General features: G+C 44.3%; 2 protein-coding genes and 1 long non-coding RNA gene across 6 annotated transcripts in view; 2 read left to right on the top strand and 1 right to left on the bottom strand.

The window, feature by feature from the left end:
- Positions 1-1,788: 1,788 nt before the first annotated feature.
- On the top strand, positions 1,789-11,216 carry ARGLU1 (arginine and glutamate rich 1). Of its 3 annotated transcripts, none has more exons than XM_083611044.1 (4): positions 1,803-2,407; positions 6,841-7,066; positions 9,391-9,474; positions 10,415-11,216. In XM_083611044.1, the coding sequence occupies exons 1-4, from the start codon at positions 2,049-2,051 to the stop codon at positions 10,577-10,579; spliced, it is 834 nt and encodes a 277-aa protein (XP_083467170.1). In that variant the 5' UTR covers positions 1,803-2,048; the 3' UTR covers positions 10,580-11,216. The 3 variants fall into 3 exon arrangements, 1 of the variants encoding a protein (XP_083467170.1); XR_014547244.1 differs by having other exon boundaries at positions 1,832-2,407; positions 8,900-9,474; positions 10,415-10,454; XR_014547245.1 differs by lacking the exon at positions 10,415-11,216 and having other exon boundaries at positions 1,789-2,407; positions 6,841-8,957; positions 9,391-9,432.
- Positions 11,013-13,335, bottom strand: LOC310761386. The gene is made up of 2 exons (XR_014547455.1): positions 12,386-13,335; positions 11,013-12,342 (listed from the first exon to the last, which is right to left on the bottom strand). It is a non-coding gene; the product is annotated as an uncharacterized lncRNA (long non-coding RNA).
- Positions 13,336-18,759: 5,424 nt separating this feature from the next.
- EFNB2 (ephrin B2) overlaps positions 18,760-27,600 on the top strand; it is a 56,770-nt gene continuing 47,929 nt past the window's right edge. Inside the window, exon 1 of one of the 2 annotated variants that reach the window (XM_083610982.1) lies at positions 18,760-19,730. In XM_083610982.1, coding sequence (XP_083467108.1) covers positions 19,603-19,730 — 128 coding nt within the window. In that variant the 5' untranslated portion in view covers positions 18,760-19,602. The remainder of the gene's footprint in view (positions 19,731-27,600) is intronic. The other variant, XM_083610981.1, reaches the window with a different exon arrangement.

Raw genomic sequence — 27,600 nt, 5'->3', positions numbered from 1 at the left:
TTGCTTGAAACCAAGGTGTTAATAACGGCACCAGGCAGCCCTCATTGGGGAAAGCATTCCACAGATGGAGAGCCATAACTGAAAATGTGCTCTCCCTTGCTGCCATCCTCTTAACCAGCCATAATGTTTTAACATATATTTATATGGTGGCAGTGATGTAGTCGAGAGCAGGCTCTGACCCGGGAGGGGTCTCTTGCCGCACGAATTGAAGACTAGTGTAATAAGCTGAAACCAGAGCTTTTGTAGTCAGTAGTGAATGAGATTTCAGAAGCTGCAGCTGACTTTTACCTCCGATTTTTATTTTTGGGCCATTCCATATACAGTGAACCAACTTTTTTTTACCTCATGCCATCCGTTTTTCTTAATATTTTGAGCACTTGATGGATGATCAAAATTAAGTTTAAATCTAAATTCTTATATTTTTATCTTATCCTGTTTTTGAGTTACGAGGGTTTGAAATTTTAAAAAACTGACAGTTTAGGCCTTGCCGGACTACACAAAAACCTTAAAAGCTCAGCCCAGGATTGAGTTACGTCAAAACTAAAAACACCAATCTCATCAGAACTTCATGGGCTGTAGTATGACATGTCACATGATGGACTTACGCTAAATTTGAAATTTAAGTTACAAATTTTCAAATTTTTAAAAGTGATTAAAAAAATTAATACAATTAACAATTTCCCCCCAAAATGTATTGTTTATTTAATATTTCTAAGAGCCACCTGCAAATTTCATCTTGGGATCTCAATGGGATCACATTTTTTAAAAATATTTTGTACATAACATGTCTGCCTTATTGGGTTCTGTTTAGGATAAAGGGGTATTCTTGGAGTAAAATATAACAGAATAAACAATACCTCAACTATAACATTAGTTGCTTCAGACATTTCTTTAGAAAGTTATTCAGTTAAAAGGTGTCAGGCTTTTCTTTTAAAAAATGTGTTCCAAAGCAGTGATAGCTTCCTATTGCACGATAGAATTAACGCTTTAAAAGAAGGTGGACCTGGAGTTGTTTAAAAATGACAAACCTTTAGCAATTTTTATTTTATTGACTTCGTAAAAATTATACACCTCATTGATTGTAAAAACCAAACAAACAAACCACCTCAAAAGCAGTTTGCAGTTTTTTTGCATCACATGCAATAACCTATCACTGCACTCATTGTGTGTGTGTATCAGTGTATCAGTTGTATCAGTGCAATGGGCACCCAAGGAGGAGCACACAAGGGCCAGGAAAATGGCATTTTTAAAATAAAACAAAATAAAATAAAATAATATTATTTTATTTTATATAATATATATTATAAAATATAAAAGTAAAATAAAAATTTATATTATATAAAAAATACATTATATATTTATATATATCATAAATATATACTATATTATACAATCCATTTTTTAAAAAATAAAATATTTTATTTATTGTATATTTTATATTATATAAAAATATTAAAATAAAATAAATATTTAAGATGCCTGCCACTTCCACAATTTCCCAGGCGGCCCGAGCTCCGCCCATTCGCCCTTTCCCTGGTTCCAAGCCACGCCCAAACCAACGCAGCTCCGTTCTTCCAACGCTTCGCGCCGCGCTCGGCAATTTCCGTCACCGCGCGCGCCGCTCCTAACGTCACCGCTCCGCTCGCCGTTTAAGCAGGCGCTCCTTCGTGAAAACTCGCCGCAGCTTCTTCGGCTATTTCCGGAGAGAACTGCGGCGCTTTCTCTACCTCCCACCCTCCGCTTTCCCTCTCCAAGGCGCGACGCCGCGGTGCATTGTGGGCGCGCGCGCAGCGCATTGTGGGCCAGGAGGAAGGAGGAGAATTCCTCTTCCCTCCCTCCCCCCTCCGTGTGACTCGGAGCTGAGGTGGCCGCCATCTTGTCCACCAGCCAAACCATCCGCCGCCGCCGCTGCCGGGCTTTTGAGGCCTTGCGGGGAGAAAGCTCCGAAGCGGCCTCCTCCTCCCGCCTCCCCGCGTAGGGGCAGAGTGGATGCCGGGTCCTTCCCCGGGTCCGTGCTGCTGAAGACCTCGGAGCCGGGCTCCTCGGGGATGGGCCGCTCCCGCTCGCGGAGCTCGTCGCACTCGAAGCGCGTCAAGAGCTCCAAGCACAACAAGAAGAACCGGAGCCGCTCCCGGTCCCGCTCCCGGGAGAAAGAGAGGGCGAGGAAGCGCTCCAAGTCCCGGGAGAGCAAGCGGAGCCGGCGGAGGGAGTCCCGCTCCAGGTCCCGCTCCAACACCGCGCCGTCCAGGAGGGACCGCGAGAGGGAGAGGGAGCGGGAGAGGGCCTCCTCCCCGCCCGACCGCATCGACATCTTCGGCCGGACCGTCAGCAAGCGCAGCAGCCTGGACGAGAAGCAGAAGCGCGAGGAGGAGGAGAAGAAGGCCGAGTTCGAGAGGCAGAGGAAAATGTGAGCCTTTGGGGTATAAGGGAGGGGGAGCGACGCCAATAAAGCCGCCCCCCATGGTCTCTGGCTAGTGAGGTGGTTTTCCTGGAAAGAGGAGCTGCTGGTGGGCGGGCGGCGAAGGGGCGGGCTTCGCAGCAGACGCTGCTCTTGGCAGAGGCGCGTGGGGGCGTATCTGATTTGAAAAGAGAAAGCGGGTGGGAGGGTTTGGGGGGCGTGTAGGGGATCCTCCGAAAAAGAGTAGGATGGAACTGTCATGGATGCTGGGGACAGGTCCTTCGTAGCACGTGTGTTGAAGATCCTGCTGCTGACAGGTCACCTGGCTGCACGCCCACGTGCCATCTGAAGGAGGAGGACAGCCCCCTTTTGTGTTTTTTTTTTTCCCTCCCCTGTTTCTCAGTTGCAAGGAAGGCCTTTCTTCCTCCTCCTCTGGCTTCTTTGGACTTGGCCTGCCTGCTGCTTGTCAAGAAGGTTCTGGCCTCTCTTCTTCCCTGTCACCTTTTCAAGGCTCCAAGCATGCAGTTGCATTTTCATTTATTGCATTTATTCCAGTATGTAGAACCATGGAAAATTGTAGAGTTGGAAAGGGTCATCTAGTCCAACTCCCTGCAATGCAGGAATCCGTAGGCAGCTTTATTTGCTGAATTTACTTGACGGCTATCGGGCTGGGGAGGAAAACCTGGGAAGGTTTGCTTGATGGAAAGTTATACTAAAGGGGCACTTTTCTGGGGTGATTTCTTTACCTTGCTCATGTCGTTGTAATATACTCTGCAGATGCAGTCGACTTACACCGCTTTATACAAAGTTGGACCATGGGTCCGTCTAACAGGATAACGACTGTGAGCTGCTCTCTGGGGTTTCCGACTGGAAGTCTTTCCCAGCCATTTGTGCAGATACCAATGATTAAATATGGTGTCTTCTGCATGCGAGGCAGGTGCTCTTCCATTAAGCTGCAATCCTTCCCTTTAGAGGGAAGGTTTATACATTTTGAACCAAGTCCTTTTCCTAGAATGTACTGTCCGTAGTGGTGTAGCAATACTTAGGATGTGCACGTAGACATAGAACAGTTCTCACTGCAGCTCTTTGGTGTTACTACATTGCAGCCCAAGCTCTCACTGCAAGGGAGGTTTTCTGTACATCATGTTGAAGCACTCCCTCCCCCTCTCATTCCTCCCTTAACGTGCAGGCTGAACTAAGCAGAAGGAAGAATAGTGCTGCATATAGAGACTTGGTGAAGTGTGTGGGTTGCTAAAAGCTTCAGAATGAGGCACATTGAAGTGTTCTGGCTGCAATGTTGCACACAGAACAGTTGCAGTCTTATAGGAGAGAGCTATCTAGATCTGTAATACATCTCTGATAATTATTCTTGAATTTCACACACACACACAGCCCTGGTTGATGCCACATGTATCTTGGTAAGTGGGAAAAACAATTCAATAGATTTAGTTAGAAATGCTAGTGGAGTACTACTGGAGGATTGGAGCCTTCAAAAACTGTTCTTTGTTCACTTGATGAACAAACTGATTTATTCTAATGCTATCAGAATCCTTATACCAGTATAGTACACACACAAATACTGTTCTTTTTATAAGCAATGTAAGCTTATTAGCATTTTATCTGTGCTCCACATTTTGAACAGTAACTGGGTTATGAACAGTGTCCAGTGCCTTATTCATGCAGATCACCTTGTGTGCAAATGTGACATTTGTGGGCCGTGTAACATAGGATAAGGCTGCTCATCCCTGCTTGAAGTAGGGATTTTGTTACCCCCAGTACTCCCTGTTCAGGGAAGGTGCTGCTGTGTTCCATGAATACATTACATTGTTCAGAGAAGTTGGCCACTCTGTGGAGCAGCTATTTGCATGAAAAAGCCAACAGATATAGTGTCTGAACTGGCACTGAGCCACTGTAATTAAAGAAACCTTTCTGATCTTTTATTCAGCTTAGAGAGGGAGTAGTCTATCCAGTGTAAATTAGTTATAGTGCATTGTCTTCTGGGATTTAAAAAAAAATACTTATTTGTACATTTGAAAAACTAGTTCTTCAGATTAATTTTATTTAGTTCACATTCTTTTTTGATGGGTTCTGTAGACACATGCTTCTGAGTGTTTGACAGAAGGCCTGCTTCAGTCTTATGACTTGTGAATGGTATTGCTACATGAAATGCATTCTTGCACCGAAAGGTCAGCAGGGATCATGTCCTAATGAGAAGTAAAGTTTGATCCTTGACTCAAACTGAAAAGCAGAGTTGAAGGTGTTTGTGTTGATCTGTTCCTGCTAAGTAATTAAAATCTTGACTTACAGAACTGTAGTTCTGAAACTGTAAGAATCCATAGTTTGTGGGAAAAGCTAACTAGCATTTTGTTATTGTACAAATCAGTATATTTTGGAAATTGTAGAATCCTTGGATTCTGGAGTAGGTGGGTTAATACTGAGTTGAACCTCAAAATAGTAAGAGCAGAAGTGCTTGATGTAAAGAAGGTAGAATTGTCAAAGTTCATTGGTAGAACATGGGCTTACCTTTCTGGATAAATATAAAATCACATATACTTTATAAAAATCAATGAGGTCCCTGCTTAACCCTGACACATCATAATTTAAAAGGTGATTTGGTGGTAGGCTAAAGCCATTAAATACCTTGGAGAGCTACTGTAAGCCAGAGTTAAGTGAGCTGCTCCAGTGGTCTTTAAGCATAAGGCCGTTCATCCTAACATGCAGAAGGAAGCAACATAATGCATTATTTTCTTATTAAAAGTTTTTGTACAGTATCCTGGAAAGAACTATCTGTGGGGGGTTGGGGGGGCAACCCTACGTATTATGTACCCTCATTAGCTTACATGATGTATGCAGCATAGCGCACAGCAACGTTTTAAAAGTCCCATCTCCATAATGTATACAACACTTCATGTAGTCTTGTTCTATTTCCAGTCTACACAACAGATTCTTACACATGTGGACTGTCACAAGTACTGCAGCACACAGAACCTCACTTTTTACCACATACTGTTTTAATTTTTTTAGTGTCAAAGGGTTCAACTGGCAGCATGAGGAGTCCTTGTGTGTTGTGCTCTCAGAATCCTAACAGCTTAACTGATACCATTCAGCAAAAAATATATACCATCACATTTAATGGGCAGGAGCTAAGGGTATGCTTCTCTTACAGGAAAACCAGTGGGATTTATAAGAATGTCACTATGGCCCCACGGTTGCAGGAAAAAGTTTGAAATTGTGATGAGACAATTTTTTTGCCCTATGTCCCCCCAAACATCCCACCCCAAATACATTAATAAAAAGTAATATTTGGCTGTCATGATTTTCAGCACTGCATTATGATAAAATGTTGCCTTGTTTTCATATAGCTAATAATCAAGGAGATGATTATGTGACACTGTTTTAAAAAAGGCAGATTTTGCCCCTGTGGCTTGTTCTTCATGTTCACTGTAGCATAAAGCTTTGGCATTTCTGACATTAAATTGTATGGTTATTTAAGGTGATAGCTAATTGGTCCTGCCCATCAGCAGAACAGACTTCCGAAACAGGACTACTTCTCTTCCCTGCAGCAACCATTCCCCTCAGGAGGGCTGTGGGATTCTCCAGAGCAGATTGGGTGGGCACAGAGGGAGGTGCTGCAGAGAAGAGCAAGGAGAAGCTTTTTTTTAAGCCTAGGTCGGCTTGTGTAACATTGTGGCTTTTTTTCTTTTTTCTCCCAGTGGCATACCTGAAAACTGTTACAATACAAAATAAACAACTAAAATACAAAACTTAATCACATTAAAGCAAAGAAATGAAAGCAAGTGCAGATGCGTCTTTAAACTTTCATATCAGAGCTCCTGAAAAGGCAGGGAGAATAAAAATACCTTTGCCTGACGACAAAAAGTATATAGTAGGCACCGGGCAAGCCTGTCTAGAAAGGGCAATTGCACTGCTGGGGTGCTGTCTCTGAAAGGGCCAGGCTGTCTCCATTGTAGCAGCCTGCCAGATCTTACTTGGCAGTGGTACTTGAAGAAAGGCCTCTGGTGATGACCTTGTGGGTCAAATACATACAGTTCAATTATATTTTACATAGAAATAGATACTTTTTTAATTATAGCATGCTTAGCATTGCTGCACAGGTGCATGTCCAATTGACATGTGGGTCCTTTTGGATCTGGAAGGCAAAAGGGGGGGGGCTTATACGTGCTCTGCTGATGTGTGCAGGGGCCAGGAAAGCACACACCCACACCCTGTGCAAAATGATCTCTGCCTGTATTTAGGGACTTATGAAACTGTGGGCGTGGCGGGTGGCAGAAAGCAATACTTCCTGTTGAATCCTATAGTTCCACTTGTGTGCATATGCAGTGCCTGCTATGCAGATAAACACATCTGTGCAAAACTTAATACATGATGTATCACGTTGGAGGTGACAAAAAATCATTGATTTGCTATTTCTGTCCTTGCAGCCGGCAGCAAGAAATAGAAGAGAAGCTTATTGAGGAAGAGACGGCTCGAAGAGTGGAGGAACTTGTAGCAAAGCGGGTAGAAGAAGAACTGGAGAAACGGAAAGATGAGATTGAGCGGGAAGTTCTGCGCAGGGTGGAGGAGGCTAAGCGCATCATGGAAAAACAGTTGCTCGAAGAACTCGAGCGACAGCGACAAGCTGAACTTGCAGCACAAAAGGCTAGAGAGGTAACGCTCGGTCGTTTGGAAAGTAGAGACAGTCCATGGCAAAACTTTCAGTGTCGGGTTGTGCCTCCTGTTGCGTTCAGAAGGAGATGGAATACAGCAAATCTAATTCCCTTCTTGTGTAAACTTGCATTGCTGCGAAACTTAATTTCTAACTTATTCAGAGGAGCTCACTGATACCTAAAACAGTTACTCTCCTATAAAAACCTGTGCAAAGGATACTTGAATTTTAATGGAACTGACCTACATATTTGAGAATGGTTTGAAACTTTTGCCATGGCTGCAGGATATATCCACAGTCCTTTCTTATGGGGGCAATGGGTTAAACAATCTGTGACTATGTATCCCTCGTTTGTTTTGTTTTACCTAGACTGTAAGAGGCTTTATGCCTTCAGTCAGGGGGCGGGAAATAAAAAGCAGGGTGCAATGCTGAGCTGCACTACCTTTCTTTAAACAAATAGATTTTCTTATTCTCCCTTTAAGGCAATCACACATTCTTCTTCAAAACACAGTGGAATAATTCTGGAACTCTGGTCCCATTCACTTCCTTCACAAAAGGCTTACGCCAAACTCACGAGATCCATTTTTTCAGTGACTACTAACAACTTCTTTTCCTCTAGACTAGAGAGTTGTAAAAGAGCAGGTTGTCCTTGTCTGAAGTTGAGCTAAACATGTGACTTCTTCTGTCAGCAGCTGGAGCAGAAGCTGAAAATGTCTTTCTGTGAGGCAGTCAGTAATTTGCTACTGGAGGTTTTGATGCTTGCCAGCACTAATCACTCCAGGATCCCAAAACTTCAAGTTAAACTCATTTTCACTCTACAGAAAGCCGTGCTGAGTGTCAGACAACTCATGCCAATTCCCCCCCCACCCTAATTCGTGATTTGACCAAGTTGATTTAGTTCCTTAGTTGTCAGTAGGAGAGAAGCTTCAATAAGATGATTGCCCCCCCCCCTCATGATTTTTGGTTTGATGCAGGATGTTTAAAATACAGAATAACTGCATGTGCTATAAATTCAGTTTGATTTTTACAAATCTAAACTTTGGCTATAAGTAACCGCCGAATTGTTTTTAAGATTTCAGTTTGAAAAACAAAACTTTGTATGGTGGATTTTGGCTGGAGTAATGGTGCCTTCTCAAAGAGCAGATAATTGAACAGCAGGGAATAAGCATGATATGGCTGTTCCCATCAGGACACTTTTATCACACATCATAACCTTGAATTCCTGGAGTGAAGGGTGCCAACCTGTAGCTGGTTACTAGACATAGCAAGAAATATTTTCTTCACATACTTGCTTTGTTTCCTATTTACTATATTTTTGTGCAGACCTCAGGCTGATTTAGCAAAACCTCCACATATTTAAATAATTTGAATATTTATGATGATAACTGAAATTATTCTTGAACCTTCTTGCAATATTTTTGCTTATGGTTTGCATAACAAAGTTTCTTTAAAATTTATGAAGGGAACTCTAGTTTCAGATGCGATTTCAATCTCATACTTTCCCTGGATTCCCGGACTCCAGTTTAAATTGCAGAAGGGACAGTTTGATACTGTCTCTTAAGCTTGTCACACCATAGGATGTTCAGTCCATTCACCCACGAAGGAAGCCCATAGTTCCTACGGAGTATGGATTGCCATTTGTACTTTTCGCTAACAGTAAATGTATTTTTTTTCTTATTAATTGTTTGCCTTAGGAATGTTTTACATATTTTTGTTCCTTCTTACCGTAAACATCTGCATTCCTCAGCTCAGCCTTCCTTGTATGTTGTTTCTTTATAAATGGTTGAGCTGCTGATGCAGGCATTGCCAAGCTAACAGTACAAATCATTTTAAAGAGGAAGCTGGCGCGTATGGCAGCCGAGGAGCACACTCTGCAGGACACTGGACAAGACAGTAAATATTCAACTTTTAATGCTGATTAAAGGAGTATAGGTAAAGAATACGTAGGTATACATGATTGGTGAGACAAACTATTCACTTTATTTATATTTTATATATTACTCTTTTAATTTGGTAAATACTATCCAGTTTTTGTAGTTGTCCTTGTTGATTTGTGTGATATTAAAATACTAGTAATAACTGGCTAGGGTTCTCTTGACTAGGGAGGGTTTAGTTGATTGCTGTTTGGACTGGGAGGGATGATTTAAATTTAGAGCTAGAGACCAAGTTTAGTGGCTGCACAGTTTGCTGTTTGAAAGACAAAAGACGGTGGCTATAAAAGCTGCCCCTTTAAGACAGTTCACAGAAGAAATTCCTAGGAAGACTAGTGCAGATGGGTGAGTGAGTATTTTACTTTTCTAACATCTTAACCTGTCCTCCCCTTTAGGAGGAAGAGCGTGCAAAGCGTGAGGAGCTAGAACGAATACTAGAAGAGAATAATCGAAAAATTGCAGAAGCACAAGCTAAATTGGTAAGTAGAAGAAAAGTTTTGATGTGCAGCTAGAATAGTGTACAACCTGGCAATGTTAAGAACACTTCAGTCAATTTAAATAATTGAATTTGAGAACATTTAACTCTGTGCAGAATTGTAGCTAAAGGTCAATGATCTCTCCTTCCTAGTTCCCTGAAAATTGATTCCAAAAGGTTGGGGGACCTTCCTAAACATCTTTGCGAAGGGTGAAAGAGAGACATAGAGATCAGCATGACCCCAACAAGAATTAGAATACAGTCTGGTGCTGTTCTGCAAATGCTTGCATAAGTGTTAGTGGATGAGTTTGCACAGGGTCAGAATAGCTGTGTTCTGTAGCAGTTTTCATGCCTGTGCAACAGTTTTTACAAATGGAAGAAATAATTCAGTTTCACTTGTTTTTGTATAATAATCTCATGCAATGAGTGGAACAGGTCTTTTCACATGTAGCAACTGCTGCATCAAGCCCATATTTCAGATTTCTGAGATCTTGCCTATTCTTGTTGAAGCTGATGGTGAAACCTTGGTCTCCAGCTATATATAACCACGAGAGAATTTGAAGGGGGGGACTTACTGATTTTACTTTGCACTGCCTTTATTGCACTTTTGGAGCATGCTGTCTTGTGAAAGTGTTTTCAGCTTTTTTTAAAAAAAGAAAATAGCTTGTGATAGGTAAGGGTCATGAAAATGACTTGCTTTGTTTCCTTAGAATAATGAGAGTATAGAGAGGTATATAAAAGTAGGTTCAATAGCTGGAGAGCAATGAAAATGTATGCTCAGCCATTTTGTTTGTATAACCCTAAATAATTTAATGGTGTAGGATTTGGGTGTTTTTGGCAAATGTCTTCTGCAGTATAGGATTGGTGCAGTATAGGATTGTTGGAGCAGCAAATAGCGTGTGAGGATTGCAGGATATCTAAATTCTACTGTTTTCATGTTATAGGCTGAAGAACAATTGAAAATTGTTGAAGAACAAAGAAAAATTCATGAGGAGAGGATGAAACTAGAACAAGAGAGGCAACGTCAGCAAAAGGAAGAGCAAAAAATGATCCTAGGCAAGGGAAAGTCTAGGCCGAAACTGTCATTCTCACTAAAGAGTCAGGATTAAATTTCAGCTCTGAACTCTAATGGAAAATGAAACAAAACTTTGTATAGTAGCTTCATGTTGAAGTGTTTTTTTATTTTATTTTCTTTCGTGATTTTTTCTTTTCTTTTTGGACATCTGAAAAGTTAGCTTGTTCTAATAGGGGCTGTGCTCTACATCTCTCTTATTTTAATGTCTATTGAGTTAAATCCTTATCAGATCATTGTCTTCTTAAAGAATAAATCTGTTTTGATTCTATGATAAAATGACTTGATGCAGGTCAGGTCATTTTATGAATTATGGTATGGTCTGATAAGGTTTTTACTGACCCACTGATCTCAGAGTTATACTCTGATGTTAATTTTTAATGCTGGTTTGCTGACTTCTTAAAAAAAGTTTGGCAAAAGTATTGGTAAATTCCCACAGTGTACTGGATCCTCAGTGGTTTGTTATATCGGTGTCTTATGATACTATCCCACTATTGTGCTTGATGTTCCTGATACAGGTAAGGAAAAAGTTGGTCAGTGTTGGCTGGAGATGTGTAAAGGGAGTTCAGTATTGTCTCTGCTAGAATTGTTTTTATTCCAGTGGTAAAATTCAACCAGCATTCCCAATTGTGTAAATAAACCAATTTGCCGAATAAAGTGAAGTCTTAAATTCATACGTTTTAAGTAAATTTTTTTAGTGCATGTATCTTTTATGTTAATGAACAGAAACTTGTTTTCCCATAACCAAAAGCACACTAGTATTAAGGTCACTAATATTTTTCATGCTCTCTATGCCGAGCTTGCACATACAATTTGAAACTATCACAGCTGTGCGGTTTAGTGGCTATTGCTGGCTTAGAGGTAGATTTTGTTTTGACGAGATCCTCATTTCATCTGCTGCATCTTTCTTTGTCCAGCGTTCAGAGAGTTAATGAGGCTTCTGTGTGCCTAGTGGAATTGTTTACTTTTGAAACTTCCCTCCGTTTCAAAAGCAGTTTGCCATCCAGCATTACAGGGTTATACTTGGGAACAAGTCAAAATACCCTTGTGTTCATGAAACTAATTTTTCCTACTGTTTGCATTCTTCCTCTTTAACTTCATCCCACCCCAGCATAATGGACAGATATAAATTGCCACATGCATATTTATTTTTTTTTAATTCTTGTGGCTACTGAAAGTATTTGCTGGCATGTCCACCAGCCATTAATAGTTATGGTTTGTGATATTAGACTGGTGTAACAGTCTATGTATGCCATTTGAAGCACTTATTTTTTGGCATAGGAAGTTTTGCAATTGGATCACTAGAATAATTTTGTAAAAGCTTTTTGTGTTATTGTAATGGTAAACACGAATGAAGGTTAACATGCTAGTCCTTTTCTTCAGGCACAGAGCGTTTGGATCCTGCACGTCTTTGTCAGTCCCAAAATATTTTTGGCACCAAGATAGACGGATTAGTTTTCAAACGTAACTGTTCTAGTGGAATTTTTTTCCCCTCCCCGGTTGTCATGTACAATGTTTCTACTAAAACTGCAGTATCCATAGTTTGTTCATAACGTTCTTACTTGAATAGTTGAATCAAAAAGGAACAAAAGAGTGATGGTGCCTTTTTTTAGTTTTGCAAGCAATGTAACATCTTTTGCGTTGGGTATGTGACCCAGATCTGGAAGAGTCTCATGTTCTGTTTGCCCAGATTACAGGATGAAAAGATGATGATGAAATACACAACAGCTGAACAGTCAATATCTTTGAGAATGTTTTTAATAAATTAATACCGCTGTAATCATTGTGCTGTTCTTACTTCTACTTGCGTTTATCTAAAGCCTAGCAAAATACCCAAGGAAACCCAAGTTCTTTCAAGTCTCAATAGTTTGCTTTAAACTATATGGTAACTAAACTAATGCAATAGCTAAAAGCAAATGTATTGGGAAGGGTATTTTTAAAAACTCAGTGCCGTCCAAGTATAGTTATTTTTTTATTTTAAAAAATGCATGGACTTAAAACATCCCAAGTCCTCAATACATTTGATATATTTTACTAGTGTTTGTTTTTTATGTACAAGATACCAAAAAGAAGGGGGGAAACCACTAGTTTAAGCTGTGAAATAGGATATCTGAAGGGTCCTGGCATCACCTAATAATAGTGAATGCATATAACCAGAAGACATATTTATGTAATATGAACACCTATGGTCGCAAGTGGTCTTTACGTCTGGGCCTGTTATAAAGATATAGCTCTAAATTTACTCTACATTTTTAATGAGGCTTGTTTTTCAGTTGCCTAATAAAATCATGCTTTTCCCCCCATATAATATGGTAAGTTTGATCAAGTGACTGATAGGCATTCCTTCCACAACAAAGTGTCTTGCAGCACCTTTAAAGACTAACCAATTTGTTCCGGCATTTACTGTAATAAATTTCTTCGTCTTTGTGATGCTACAATGCTGCTGTTTTCACTTTCCTTATGTTGAGAACTCTAGAGCAAAAGTTGATTTTAAAGACAAAATCCTGCCTTTTTTGTTTGTTTTTTTAACAACAACAGTAGTTTGAGGCTGCTGTGGTTTGCAGAGGTGGAGATGGTTAGGGTCTGGTCCTATTCAAACTCCCTGCAGATCCGGTGCAACATGATGTGTGCTCTACAGATAAATTCTAAGGAAGCTTTCTTCTTTTAATATTAAAACATAGTTATTTCACTCATTGTTATGTTAGGATCCAATAGCGCATACCTTTCTAATGCTGCTCAGTGTGTGACAGCATGTCTTTTTCTCTTTTTGGCACACTGTACTGTATCTTGGAAGTCATTCTGACAGCTGACCTGTCCATTTCAGTTTAAACTGGCAAGGTGGACTACCCCTCCCCATATTCATTAGCAAACCTCCTTTCCTGTTCTCTTTTTACTCCACTTCCTGCATGGCCAATTAAAAGAAAAAGGCCGAGAAACTTGCTGACAACTGCCAATTTTTCTTTCTCGTAAATGTATCCAAAGAACCTCTGTTACAGGCGATCATACATTGTGGAAGTACTGTAACTTCTTAGGGAAGAACACAGTTGCTGCCTTCTGCTTCAATGTGTCTTCCTGGAAGAAAGATGACCAGCCTGTGATGCATTGGGTTCCACTGGCTTGAGGAAGGCAGAATGGGAAGGAAATCATGGTTTTGGCAAGTTCACGAGAAATGAGGAATCGTTGAGTCAAGTGTGACCTTGAAGTGGTGGTGTTTAGGGGAAAAAACACATGCTTTTTAAAAAGTCCTTTCCTGACTTCCTAAACGATGCTGGGGTGCAGGGTCTTGCACCCCAGAACTGAAGCCAATAGGCTGGATTTTTATTTTTAGTTAGGGCTGTATCAAACCAATGGAAACCCTTTGTAGCTGTGGAACCTAAGGGCCCAACCTTGTTTGGAAAGAACTGATCTCGCCGCAGTGTCTCCCGTGAGTCTCTTGTTAGTATCAAAGGTAGAGACTTCCTTACCTTGGAAAAGGCCAGTGGTGGCGAGCAGGAGTGCCTGGAAGCTGGATCCTGAGAGGGAGTTAACTTTGCAAGTACATCCTAATGATTTCAGGGTCCCTCAGCCCTAACAAATGTGCTTAGGTAAGGCTGCAGGCGAGAGACTTTAATGGACAGCGAGCAGACGCAGCTTGGGTTGACTGTTCCCGGATGGCCACTAGTTTTTCCAAAACCTAGTAGAAAAGTGGAGATCACTAAAGAAGAAAGCCTTTTCTTTCTCCCTCAAACCACCCCCTTGATCTTACTATTGGGAAGTTTTTGTGTTTTATTGTGTTTTTACTTCTTTGTTGTCATCGTGAGCTGCCCAGAGTGGCTGGGGCAACCCAGTCAGATGGGCGGCATACAAATAAATTATTATTATTATTATTATTATTATTATTATTATTATTATTATTATTATTATTAAATTATTACCAATTTAAATGTGGCAGACCCAAATCCTCTTACAATTACACTGTAAGGCCCAGCTTCCCAGGAATTCATTCGCGGTTTTCAAAGAATAAATACCCTATTTATTTATTTTTAATCAGAATGAATAAAATTTAGCTAAAGGCCGCCATGCCTAAGAGCGCACATTGGCCCTGCAATAACTTCCGTCCAGTTTGGCGGGACTCGCTTCCGAGTTGAAGCTGGCAAATGAGAAAACCCATTTAGGGAGCAATTTCGTGAAAGCAAAAGCCACCGCCTTCCTCCGTCGGAGCTGAGCGAGACTTTCCGGCTTGCGCCCCCTCCTAGCTCCGCGCGGTCTGCTCGGCCTTAGGGGGCCCGATCCCCTCGCTAGGCGCAGGAGAAACGATTGTTTGGGGTGGGCAGCTCCGCATCTTGGGAGTGAAGCTGCGCTGCCGGCGGAGCCCAGAACCTGATTGTTCCCCCGCGTTGCTGTTGAGTTTTAGTCCCGGGAAGAGAGACATAACTTGGGTTTAAGTAAACGGGCTGTGCAGATCGCAGTTAAAATCTCCTTTTTCTGCCTCCAGTAACACTCATTTGAAACAATAATTCGGGGCAAAACCATATTTAGCCTCCCGTTTTATTTCCTAACGGGCTGACCAATGTTTTTGAGGCTGTTTGTGTCCTTCTCGAGGAAGCAATAGGATTTTTATTTTACTTTTGCGGGGAGGGGGTGGTGTAGAAGCGCTGGAAGAATTGCTGTCCCGGTTGAAGGGGAAAAAAACCTCTCCTGTTTCCTGGGAAAGTGGATTCAGATCTGTCCTGAGATAGTCAACCCACCCTGCCCCCCCCAAAAAAAAGATTATTAAGGGGATATGCGTGCAATCCCGAACGAGCAACCCGAAGTTTGTGATTCTGCGCTCGCTCGCAACGGTGGCGCAACCCGGTTTCCATGGAAAGGAGGATTTGGGTTCGGGATGTTGTAAGTCGCTTGATGGAAACCCTACCGGTCCTTTTGGCTGGATTTTCCACGGGGCTGCAGTCCGGATCCTCCGCAAACCGTTTCGACGGTCGCGGGTCGGAGGAGGGACTTATTGTATCCCAAAGCAGAAGGGCGACTTTATCGCTCGCCACTTTGCGCACCAGCCTCGAGCGCGCAGAAGCAGCTGCCCAAATTTTCGCCAGGAGCAGCGCTTACTTGGGAACCGCACCGGCGCAGTGTCCACTGAACTTTGGTGGAAGCCTCTTCAGGGTTGAGGAGAGCCAGATCAGACCGGTTTCTTAAAATAAATACTTTTATTTATTTATTTTTTTAAAAAGTTTTAAAACAAGCCCGCAGTTCTCCACCTCCTTACCTGGACGTAAATTCCAGTAAACACAATGGGGCTTCCTGCTGAGTAGATACACACATATATGATTGAATTGTCGAGAGAATTTACACGTGTAACCTTCAGAGCTTCCCTGAATCGCTACAGAGTTTGCTTTTAAAAGGGCAATCGGATTGTTCCTCTGTAAGAAAATGTTGCTTGTTTGTTTTTCTTAACTTTTTCTTTTTTAAAAAAAATGGTATTCCGCTCTCAGACATGCCTATTTACAGCTGCCCTTTCTTGCAGCCAAATCCCTTTTGTGACGTCCCGTATTTTTAGCTCCTTGGGGCTATTTTTAGGCTTTCCAGATGTGCCTCTTTCTTCGAAAGGAGACCCCCCTCCTTCTTTGACAAGGTTAACCCTGATTCCGGAGCCTGGAAGAGGAAAAGGGACACGAGGCACCCTCCCTGCCCCCCCCCCAAGCCCGAGGCTGGCACTAATTTTGGACAGGCTTTTCTTCGCCGGGCTAGCCTGTTTTTCAGCCTATTTTCGTTTTCACCGGACGCTCAGCATCACGGAGGATGCAATCAGAAGCCGTTTCCATATATACTTTATATGGAAACGGCTTCTCGTGTGTGTGTGTGTGTCCCAAAACACACATGCACACCCTCCTTACTTTAACAGCAACTCAACCGACGCGTTTCTAAACAAACAACCCCCCGTATCTCCAAAGTTCACGTAACTTTATCTTGGGTCCTTGCAAATATCCGTTGACGGGCTTCCTGGCTCTTGTGAAAGAACCACCTTATCTATGCAAAAGTATCTTTACCTTTGCAAAAGTTTGAACAGAGAATCGCTCCAAGTGAGCAAACGGTGTGTAAATGACGCCTTTTCGGGTCCCCCTCCCCACCTTTCACCTTCAGATATCTGAGTCACCTTTCCAGCGATTGTCTCCTGGGTGAGAATCCGGATTTCCTCCTCCTCCTCCCCCCCCCTCCTCCTCTCTGGTCGGCGTCGGGTCTCCCCCGACAAAGGACACCGAATTCACAGTTGGCTCAGCCCCGCTTGGCACTTTTGCGAGAGAGAAACCGACTGGGAGGGAGGCGAGAGACCCCAGCGCGCCTCGGACGCGCGTCTGTCGGGCAATTGGCGAAGGCAAGCTCGGGACGGAGTGCTAATTCGGACCAAACGGTGCCAGGAAAGCAGAGTCGCACGGCTTTGGGAAAGGGGAGTTTCGCCCACGGCTTCTTCCAAAAGGAATCAAGACTCTTTAACATAAATAATAATCCAACAAAACTCATATACACCCCCCCCAGAGAATTGTCTTAAAAAGAAAAAGGGGTTTCTTCATCCCAAAATATTAAGATATTTGGGTTGTTTTAATCAAATGAGAAGAAACAGATGATTTTGAAAGCGGGGGGCGGGCGGGCAGGAGACAGGAATATGCACAGATTTAAGATAACTTTTTTACTGTCTTGGTTTTTGATGTTCCAAACTTGGGAGAAAGTTTCCAGCTTCTAAATTCTGACAGAGCAGTTTGTGGCCTCGCTCGCTGCATCTCTCCAAATGTTTATAAGAGAGCAATCCAAAAATGATCGGATCGTGCCAGATTAGAGACCGCATCTCATTCGAAACATTGCAGGGAAATTGCTTGATTGTTCTATCCATTGCAATTCGTCTCATTCCACGTAATGTCGGGTCGCTAACTGCCCCGCTACGCAAAGTTCTAATCCGGAACATATGGGAAAGTGGGATTTTCCCTTGCGCGCTCCTCGGTTTTGGCCAGCATCCCGCGATGCGGAGGTGATCGAAAGCAGGACATTTCAACAACAAATCCCCAAACCTCCCCTTTTAATTTAAAAAAATCAAGATGAAGGCTCCCCATTCAGCTCCAGCGCAAAGCGGCGCTCAGGATCGCGCCGTCTAAGCGCCCGAGCGCGGCTGCAATCGGCTGCGGTTACCGTCGCGGCCGCTAGTGGGCGCTGTGGCTCCACGGAATTGTGCAGGGAGGCCGGTTCAGCTTAGCAGCGCAGACCCGGCGGCGGCCGGGTTTGCGGAGCCGGGGAACCTGCCGCGCTGCCGGGTCGGGCCTCCCTCTCCGCAGGCTGCTGCCCGGCTTTCCCTCTCGTGGAGGGAGGGGCTTCCATTTTTCAGCCGGGCTCCACTCTTTCCAAGCCGCGCCACCCAAAGACCCCCCCCTTCCTGAGCGCCCTCAGACCCCCGGGGGCCGTGTGGGGTTTTTTTTGGGGGGGGGGGTGATATGCGGGTGGATGAGCCAGAACCGAAGGGAGAAGGGGGAAGCCTCGTTTGCAGCCTCCCGAGGTGGGAACGAGGCGCCCCTCCCTCAGCAAAAGGAACCCCCGCGTTTCAATTGGGAACCAGCGGCGCTCAGGTGTCTCCGAGTTTCGGCGGGGTTGCCCGCTCGCCTCAGCAGTTTCTGTCACGGCCTCCTCTAGTGCGTGTGAGGGGTTGTGGTGCGCGCTGCGGCTCATGAGGGGAGTTAAGTCTTCGAGCTTCTCAAGCCAGTAGTCCTCAAGGGACTTTCGCGAGGGTTATGGCGCTGTGGAATTGCGGCCCGGCCCGGCCCGGCGAGCGCTGCGCACCAGCCGCCTGAGGAGCGCCGGTCCGTCCGTCCCTCAAAGTTTGGGAGCCCAAAGAAGCCTCCCTCCGCTCCCCGCTTCCCCAACGCCTTTAAAACAAAGGTTTTTATTTTATTTCAAAAGGAACAAAAATCTAAGTGCGCTTTTATTTTCAACATAAAAATACTCGGCTGGGAAAGAGCGTTTGCGACCTATAACGATCCCCACCCTATGAGGTGACTGACTGGAGCTACTGGATTACCTGTCGCCGCCCTTCCCTCCCTCCCGCCACCCTCTCCCCCCCCCCACTCCCCGCGCGCAGGTCCCGCCCCTTTCGGAATGCGGGGCCTGAGCCTGGGCGCGAGCTTGGCGTAAGTGACAGCGGCGTCGCCCAACCAGCGCCGCCGTTGCCGGGGAAGGGGGGTGGCCGCGTTTATAGAGAGGAGCGAGGACGCGGCGCTCGGAGCCTCACTCTCGCCTCTGGAGCCAACGAGGAGTCCGCGGCGGGGAAGTCCGTCAGCCCGCGGCGAGGAGCGCTTGTAGCCGCGCGGGGAGAAGGAGGAGGAGGAGGAAGCGGACCACAGCGCGGGGACGAGGGGAAGTTGAGGGGGAAAGGAAAGCGGGAAAGCAAAGAGAAAAAGGGCTGCTGCTGCTGCGGCGGCGAGCGAGAGCGCGCCTTCCTCGGTGCGCCTTCGCCAGCATTCAGCGCGTCGCCTCGCCTCGCCTGGTCGTCGTAGTCTTCGGCGCGGGCGCTGGGAGCCCGCCGGAGCCTTCTCGCTTGCCTCGGACGCCGGGAGGAAGGCTGCCTATTTTTGCGGGTTGGTTTTGCCCTCGTCCCGGGCCAAGGAGAGGATGAAGCCCCGTGGATGCGCCGGGCGGGACCTGCTGCGTCTCCTTCTCCAGGTGGATTTATAGAGGCGGACGAGGACGCGCCGACGGGGGACTTGGGCGTTCCGGCGCTTTTCTCCCGTGCTCTTGCCGGCCTTCGCTCCGGTCCTTGGGGCGGCGGCGGCGGCAGCGGGCGTCTCTCTCCTTGGCGGGCGCTTCCAGTTGGGGATTGCGGCTCCTCCTCCTCCATGCCGGCGCCCGGGCGCCCGACGCACTGAGCCGGCAGGGCGAGCTCCTTCCCTGCCCGGGATCTGGTTGTGGCTCCTTCTTCTTGGCGGAGGAATTGTGGACGCCGCCTTCGCTTGCCTGGTCGTCGTCCTCCTCGTCGTCGTCGTCTTCCTCCGCGGAGTTGGCGAGCCTTTGGGACAGGACCCGGCGGCGGCGGCAGCGCCCCCGACCATGGTAGCGCGCCGGGGGGGATCCCCGTTCGGGAGGTGCTGCTGGGGGATCTGGGTGCTTTTGTGCCGGACGGTGCTGGCCAGCTCGCTGGTGCTCGAGCCCATCTACTGGAACTCCTCCAACTCCAAGTAAGTGCGCGGGGAGCCCGGATCTCTCCCCGGACCGGGGTTTGGGGACGGGGGGCGGTGCGCAAGGACAGGCAGGTGGGTGGGCACGTCTGGCATCCCTCGCGCGCCCAAGGCCCTTTCGCCAGGCCGCAGGATCTGGTCTGGGTGCGCTTGGGGATCGGTTCTGCTCTCGGAGCAAATGGAGGAAAAGTCTTGGCCCTTCTAGGTGGCCCGATCCTGCATCTTCTACAGGGCGCACAGTGCGGAGCTCTGGCCCTTGGTTAGCGGGTGGCGAGGCTCTCTCTCTCTGGTACCCGTGCGTGCGTAAAGGAGGAAGGTTCAGCTATTTTTGCTACGTGCGCGCGCGCACACATCACCGATCCTAAACGCACCGGATTCCCCCGATCCACAAGCGAAGGTTGGAGCCAGAGCCTACCCTCTGGGTCCTACTCTCGGGTTTTTCGTGCGAATGAATGGAGCGCGGCGGAAGACACTTGTGTGTTTATTCTGCCGCTGGTTTTGCGGGAAGGAAAGCTAACCAGAAAACAACCCCGTTGGACCCGGTTGTGCGGCGCCCAGGAAGCTGGCAGAAGTTTAGACAGTTTTGACAATGGGTCTACTTGAGGGCAGTGCTGCAGTGGTGTGGAGTGAGGAGCCAGCATGAGAAAGTAGGGAAGGGTGCCAGAATAAACCAGCTGTTCCCTCTCCTCTGCTACATAAACTCCCAGTTAGCTTGACCATTAGGTGAAGTGAAGTCTCTTAGATCCTTGGGAACAGGGCTGATGAGTCATGATGAGCCCAGCTTTTTCACTTCTGGCCTTCCATTACTAAACCATGCAGAACAAAGATTATGGAGGTGGCCCCAGCAGGGTCAGAGCATGTCTCTACGCATAACTGTTGGAGTGGATTGAGATCGTTTCTCCAGAAAACCATTGATGCAGTAAGGCAAAAGGTGGGAGTTTGAGAGGAGTTTCCACCTTGATTCCAGTGGATTTAAGATCATATCTCTATGTGCCACCTATCAAAACCTCTGGGTAAAAAGACTAGGAGAAGGCATGGCCTGTTTGTAGTTCAGGAGCATGTGAATCCATGAAATGCATGCAGCGGTGGACGGCAAATAGTGAACTTTAGGTATACTTGGAATAAAGTGAGGCTTCTGGGAAGAGAGATTTCTCTTGCTTTGGAAGATGTTTTACTATAGATAAAACTGACTATTCAAACTTTGAGAAGCCTCTTTAGGGTCAGGTTTCTTCATTCGTTAGTGTGTGTGAGAGAGAAAGATGTACAAGTGAAAGTCTGGCTGGTGTCCTCATCGGGAGAATTAATTTTCAAGAAGACGTGATAACGGTGCCTTGTTTAATGATGTCTTAGGAAGTAGTTTATTCAAAATGAGCAGAGCACAACATGCCTATAAAACCTGAGCAAGCTTACTGGATGCGAACAGAAGACAGGCTCTCCTATAAAACACGGTCAAACGGCTGTTTAAATACCTTTAAATGAGCAACGCGTTGAGGAAATGGTCCGGTTCACAAGTGTGAAATAGCTCTTCAGTTGGGCGCCGTGTGTGTTGCTTGCAAGGCTCCATGTGAAATGACTGCAAGTTTGGATTTAGACCTAGAAAGCCAAAGGAGTTTATTCGGGAAATCACATTCTGACTCCATTTTTCTTCTGCTCCCTTTTAGATTTCTCTTCCTGTCCTTTTCCAAGATTTATGAGCAGGCTTCTGGACCTTGATAACATGCAGGGCTTTTTTTTTAATGTGGAAAAGCAAAGAGGGGCCATTTGTTTTCATTATAATGCAGGAGCCTTGGTCCATCTTTAGCGGGGTGCGTGTTCTGCCCAGCGGTGCTTTCTTCCCTTCCCTAGGCAGACATACAAAGAAATTGCTTCTCTCTCTCTCCCTCCTTCTCTCTCTGTCTGTGTGTGCAGAAAACGGTCCTTACTTGCAGTTGACACTATGGATTTGAGCTTGTTGTTCCAGTTCTCTCTCAAACCTGGAAAATGTCAGATAGGACATTTGTGTTTAAGCAAGGAAGGTGCCTGTTCTCAAGGGGAAGATGCATTTCTTGAAATTATTGGGTGTGTGTGTATTCGTTGGGAGTGGGGAAACCCACATAGCTGATAGCATTAAGTTTAGCCTTAGAGGAGAATGGCATATTCTCCCGCCTGCTGCTGCAGTCTAGTGATCGCTTTATTCCTACAGAGGTCACTCTTCCAATACATATCGGTATTCTGCTGTACTGTGGTCATTATTCTTCTGGCTGCTTTCAGGCCTAACCTGCCTTCGCGGCGCAACCCCCCCTCCCACTTTTTACAGAAAGCTTTCCTTTTCAGTCTCAAATGGCCTGAGTCGCTATTTACAGTACATGGCCTCGCCCTCAAAGCAGTAATTCTATCTAACATCTTCCCCTTGTTGCGTAAACTCATAAAAGGTCGAACGTTTATCAAGACTACAGTCGAATTACTTGTGCTTTTATTCCCAACTTAAAATACAGCACTTGTTTGTCCGCTGATGTGATTTTAAATTTTGTTTACCCAAATAGATTAGTCTTACTCAGTGCACTGGCAGAAGCATGCTAGAAGTGACCTGAGGTTTGTGCTCTCTCGCTCTCTCTCTCTTTAAAAATGGCTGTGGCCTGTGATTTTTATAGGCCTTGTGGAGGCCTGCACTTAAGGAAAATTTTCAAATGCAGTACATTATTTGTATTGCTCTAAGCGGTAGCAGGATCTTCACTTTTCAGAGAGCGTATTTCAGTTTAGAATTCATCACTGTTGTCTGCCTGAAGAAGAATAGCTAATGTTTCCTTATTAAATCGGAAATAAAATGCAGTTGTCTTCTGGAGAGCTTCCCTCCCACCTCAGTAACTTCTCAGGAGAATGTTAAGAACCATTCCAAAGATAACTGCCCCGGAATTAAGTGTTTAATTCATTTAATGAAGTTAAATACGAACCGTTTACGATTCATATATCTATCATACAGGGAAGCAATAAAAGAAAGAATTTTAGCCAGGCTCATAGTGGATATGTGATAAGACTGTAGAAGAAAGTAATCCAAATTCCTTCATGGCCTCCTAAACTGCGATTGCTCTGCGAGTTGCTTTAGTGACCAGAATTTTTAGCAGGTGGTGTGGAAGGGATGACAAGAAGACACCCAGATTGTATTTTCAATTGTATTCTGCTGTAACCTAATAGCTCCTTCATTTAAATAGTCCATGTTTTTGTGAGTGAAGGATACATTGCCTATATTGCTTTGCCTAAAAGGTGTGAGCATGTAGGTAGGAGGAAAGGAATATTTTGCTTGGATGCCACTTTTGATGTTGTAAGGCTTCAGACAATGAGAAACCCAGATTCTAGGAAAGCATAGCAAAATAGACTTTTAGGTCACTACAGGGACACTTCTCAACATAGGATATTTCCCTTCTTCCACTCTCATTTCCTCAGTGGAGCTAACATGACCACAGCTGTCCAACTTAATAGTACAAACCACAAACTGCAGTTTATTCAGTACCTTTTAGTTTGAAGTGGATGGAGCTTTCCTTATCAATAACATTGGCTAAATTGATGTTGCCTTACCCCTTAAATGGAGTAGTTCTGTCAGCTAATCATTTTTCTTTATCCGCCAACCCTGGGACTATTTTCCTTAGCAAGATGTAATTTGACCAAGGGAAGGCAAACAAATAGCTAAATAATATCTCTGATAACCTATTACACGTGAAAATCCGCCACAGTTAGCCTGAGTAAACACTAACCTGTCAAGGACTGATAAAACGGCCTACAATTGATGGCCCAATTTAAGCCATCTTTTCAGTGGCAAAAACCAGCCTGCTTCTCATTGTTTGTTTGTGAAATTCTTATTTTTTTTTGTAGGCAAACAAATGCACATTCACTGCTGACTGAATAGCCCCTTGAACTGTGCTCTGCAATTTGTGTTTGGGTTAATCCTGTCGGTTTTAATATAGAGAAGTGGGGGGCGGGGAGGGGACAAAGTGCCAAGGATAGAATGAATTATTAGTGCTTCCACATCCCCATTCCTTGCATTTTGTCAGGATGATAAACTGTAAGTAATGGACAGTCTTGCTTCACAAGAAAACTCGGCCTACTGGAGCAGAAAGAGCTTGCTGAAATGCTATCTTGCCGCGCGTTTGGAAGCACTCCTACTTGACAAGGATTTATTTGGGAATCCTGGAGCTTTGCTTCTTAATCCTAACCATTATAGAGTTACATTGGAGAAACGCAATATATTATATATGAAGATGCTTGGAGCTGGCTCGCACACTGGATTATGTATCAAATGGTTGGGTACTTCCTTCTGAGCTAGCAAATCTGAAAATGGAACACTTGCACGCCTCTTCTTTGATAGGGCAGGCAAGTAGCATACCTCAAAACCTTTTAGGTATTTTTTTGCATTAACTAGGCTGCCAAAGCTCACAAAAAATTGCCTGGCAGCGGCCTAGTACTTCCAGCGCTGAGCGAGCCAAGACTGTTCCTTTTAACAGCTATTTCTTGTGTGCTTTGTACCAGTCAAGCTGAACTTACCAAACCAAAACACTTTGTTTTTTCAGATTTCATCTAAAACATAGGGTTGGATCCCAGACATGTCATGCGTAGGGTAGACCCACTGAAATCAATGGCAGTGAAGTTAGCCATGCCTTCAAAGGATCTATTCTAAACATGGTTACCTCCGTATCCAAGCCACAATTTAGCCACTTACTGCTCAAAGGCAAAGTCCCAGGCAGCACAAAACTTATTTTATTTACTATGCTTGTAATCCTGTGTCTTTCCTCCAAGGAGCTCCTTCCAACTCTATGATTCTCACTCGAAGCTCAGGTCAGTGTGCATGGTTCTCACCCACCATCTTATCTTCACAACAACCCTTTGAGGTTAGACTGAGAGGTCTGGGACAGGCAAAGATCACCACTGAGCTTTGTAGCTGTAGGGATTGTAACATGAGTCTCCCAGGTGCTGTTCTGAGAACACTAACCTCTATGCTGCTACGCTACACTGGATTTAGGTATGTTTAATCAATTCAGTGTGGTTTACTCCCAGGTAAAATGTCTATAGGATGGCAGCCTTTAAATGCTGTATGTTCCTTACAGTGTTTGCAAGACGTTAACATCTTACGTTGGGTGACACTCTTAAACATCTGCATGAAACTTAGAAAATTTATTGACTGTCATTTTTCTACGGTCAGTTAGAACACACGATCGGTCGCAATCAAAATTGCTGTAATTACAGCAGTCATCTCAAAGCCTGTATTCCTTCTAAAGTAAAGTTGCATGCACATGCTTCTTACCTGGGAGTAAGTCCAATTAAACTCAGTGCGCCTACTTTTGATTAGACATGTCTAGAGTCACATTGCCAGTTCAGTTAAATTGGTAAAGGTAAATTGCTACCATATAAACTTGAAAGTGAAGTCATAATAGGAAAGGGCGCTCCCCACCCTTTGTCCTATTTTAAGGGCCACAGAACAACTTTCTGCTCAGGAAACATTTCTTGAGTAGGAAATTGGTAGAAAGTTTACCTCAGGATAAGTCTCTGTGAGATGTTGCACCTTTAGGAAGTCTGTTAAAGATGCTACAATTATGTGGGTTTTTGTGGTAGATGGGTACAGATCTAGTCTTGAACAAGCTTGGCTACTTACAACTTTACTGATGCAAGCAAAAGACATGATATTCAGGGAAAGAAAAGTGTTCAGAACTCCATTTTGTTTCCAATTCATTTATGGCCTTTATGTAAACTTGCCATTAGCATGATGTTAGGAAGGCTTGAGTGGTTAAACATTTTGATTAAAGCACGGGAACTTAATAACTTTAAATGTTATTGGAACTTAAAATGTTTTCATATTTTCAAGTTATAGATCTCCCCCCCCAATTTGTATCTGGCAAATGTAAAGTAGACTGCCGGGGGGGGGGGGGCGGTGTGATGGCCCAAGACAGTGTAAGAACTGCTTGGAAAGAAATTTCCCGTGGCTCCATTGTTTCTCTGCAAAGCTGGTGCACACAAAGACATAACGCTATTCATCCCTTCACCCATGATGGAAAATGTAAACCGTTGACACGGTCCCTCTTGTTTAACTTGTTTAATTCTCATTTTAAATTCAGTAGTATAGCGGCCGTGTGAACTCTGGAGATTTCTTTGGTAATCCATTTTGTAGTTCCGAATCAAAAACAAAGTGAAAAGGTCTGACACAATTTGCTTTTATTTTTAGGCAAATCAACCCTGCTCCTAGTTAATAAGGGGATTACAACCCAGACTAGGCCTTTACAGATGTAATGTAAATCAAGGGCAGGGTATAAAGAAAGTGATCCCCTTTGATTGAAGTATGGTAAAAAGGCATAGAGAAACTAGCAGCGGTAATCTGATTGTATGGCAATAAAACCACCATTTTCTGTCTTTCAGATAAAAATAATGTGGTAAATCCATGCAGCTCATAAGATGTAAAGGCAGATAAAGGGGGATGCCATGGCAACATATAGATTAGCTTGATGTTAGAAATGACACGTCTATGAAAGGAGAAACTAAGGGTCTTGCTTCGGGGCTGCAAGGTATTATGTGAGAATTGCAAAAAAAAACTTGGGGGCTGGGATTAGGAAGTATGAAAGGCCTACTTGTAGCCTGGCTGGTTGAAGCAGTAAAGAAAAGCTGCTCAGTTCTTGCTCATTGGTAGCGTATAATATGGTAAAGGTAGATTTCATTTACTGCCTTTTTTTATTGCTCGAGATTTGGGCTGATTAAAACTTGGGATCACTGCAATTGTTCTGGCGTAGAAGTTTTTCCTTTTTAACTCCTGGCCCAGCAGCGACGGTCATTCTGTAGGATTAGCTGCACTTGGGAGTTTGTTTCCTTAATCTATTTGGGATATTCAGGCAGGGACATGCTGGCAAGGAACAGAGAGCAGAGGGGATAGGTGGCGTTGAGGTTATCTGAAAAGAAAAGAGAGGAGGCTTTTGATTCTAGCCATCTTTCAGACAGGGCCCTTGCAGCTCGCACACCACAGGAGAAGCTAAAATAAACATTCCACATTGTCCTTTCCCCTTGGCCAGATGATCCTTCTGGATATTTTTTTTAAAAAAATTGTTTCTTATTTCGCAACCCCTGAGAAGAGAAAAGAAGTGGAGAAATCCTTCTTTACATTTTTCCAGACACCCCAAATAAACTTGAAGCGCTTAATCCAGGTGGCATTTATTTCTGAAGGGCTGAAGCCTGAAGCTCGAATTCCACGGTGGACCTACTTCACTTTAGAAACAGTTGGATCAAACTCTGTTGCATTAATTTCAATGGAATTAGGCCAGCATAAAGGAAGTTTACCCCTGCTGACTGCCATATATCCTTAGGGCTTGTAGTAGCTGTAAAAGTAAGAAAAGAAATGGTTCGCTGCTGCACGCATTCTTCAGTACATCTGCTTTTAACTGCCCTTTATAAAATAACTTAAGACTCCTGTCTTGCTAGAGCCCTCACAGTTAGTAAAAAGAAGCCAAAAGCTACTCAACTTATGACATAATGAGCCACCATATTACAGACGAGAAGCTCCTTCTTTTATCACTTGTCTGTGTGATAGAAAAAGCCAAATAAATTGTAAGGCTACACGTAGAAAAACAAAAGGCAATTGGTGTAAAGTAGATCATGGAGTAAGTCTGGCAAAAACCCACATGTCAGCACTTCCTTGCTAGCTGTAATATGTTGTTTTTGTGGGTTACTGCGCTTTAGAGTTTTGGCATGTTGAGAGAAAGCCAACTGATTTCACCCCCCCTCCAAACCTGCAGCATTTTTCTTTCCTTTTGCAGAACCTCTTTGAAACATTCTTTTGACCCATAACCGTTTTTCCAAACCCAAAATTGACATGCTGCTCAAAGTTAATATGGTTTAATAAATGCATTGGTGAGGGTTGAGT

This window comes from Podarcis filfolensis, assembly GCF_964270895.1.
Source record: "Podarcis filfolensis genome assembly, chromosome: 4".
Taxonomy (NCBI): Eukaryota; Metazoa; Chordata; class Lepidosauria; order Squamata; family Lacertidae; genus Podarcis; species Podarcis filfolensis.
Note: the sequence above shows the minus strand (reverse complement) of the source record. Positions and strands in the feature narration are given on the sequence as shown.

Excerpts from the sequence above, each read along its gene's own strand:
- ARGLU1 (XM_083611044.1), top strand. The coding sequence starts at position 2,049 with ATGGGCCGCTCCCGCTCGCGGAGCTCGTCGCACTCGAAGCGCGTCAAG. Across the intron at positions 7,067-9,390 it reads CAGCACAAAAGGCTAGAGAG|GAGGAAGAGCGTGCAAAGCG; the intron begins GTAACGCTCGGT and ends CCTCCCCTTTAG. Across the intron at positions 9,475-10,414 it reads CAGAAGCACAAGCTAAATTG|GCTGAAGAACAATTGAAAAT; the intron begins GTAAGTAGAAGA and ends TTCATGTTATAG.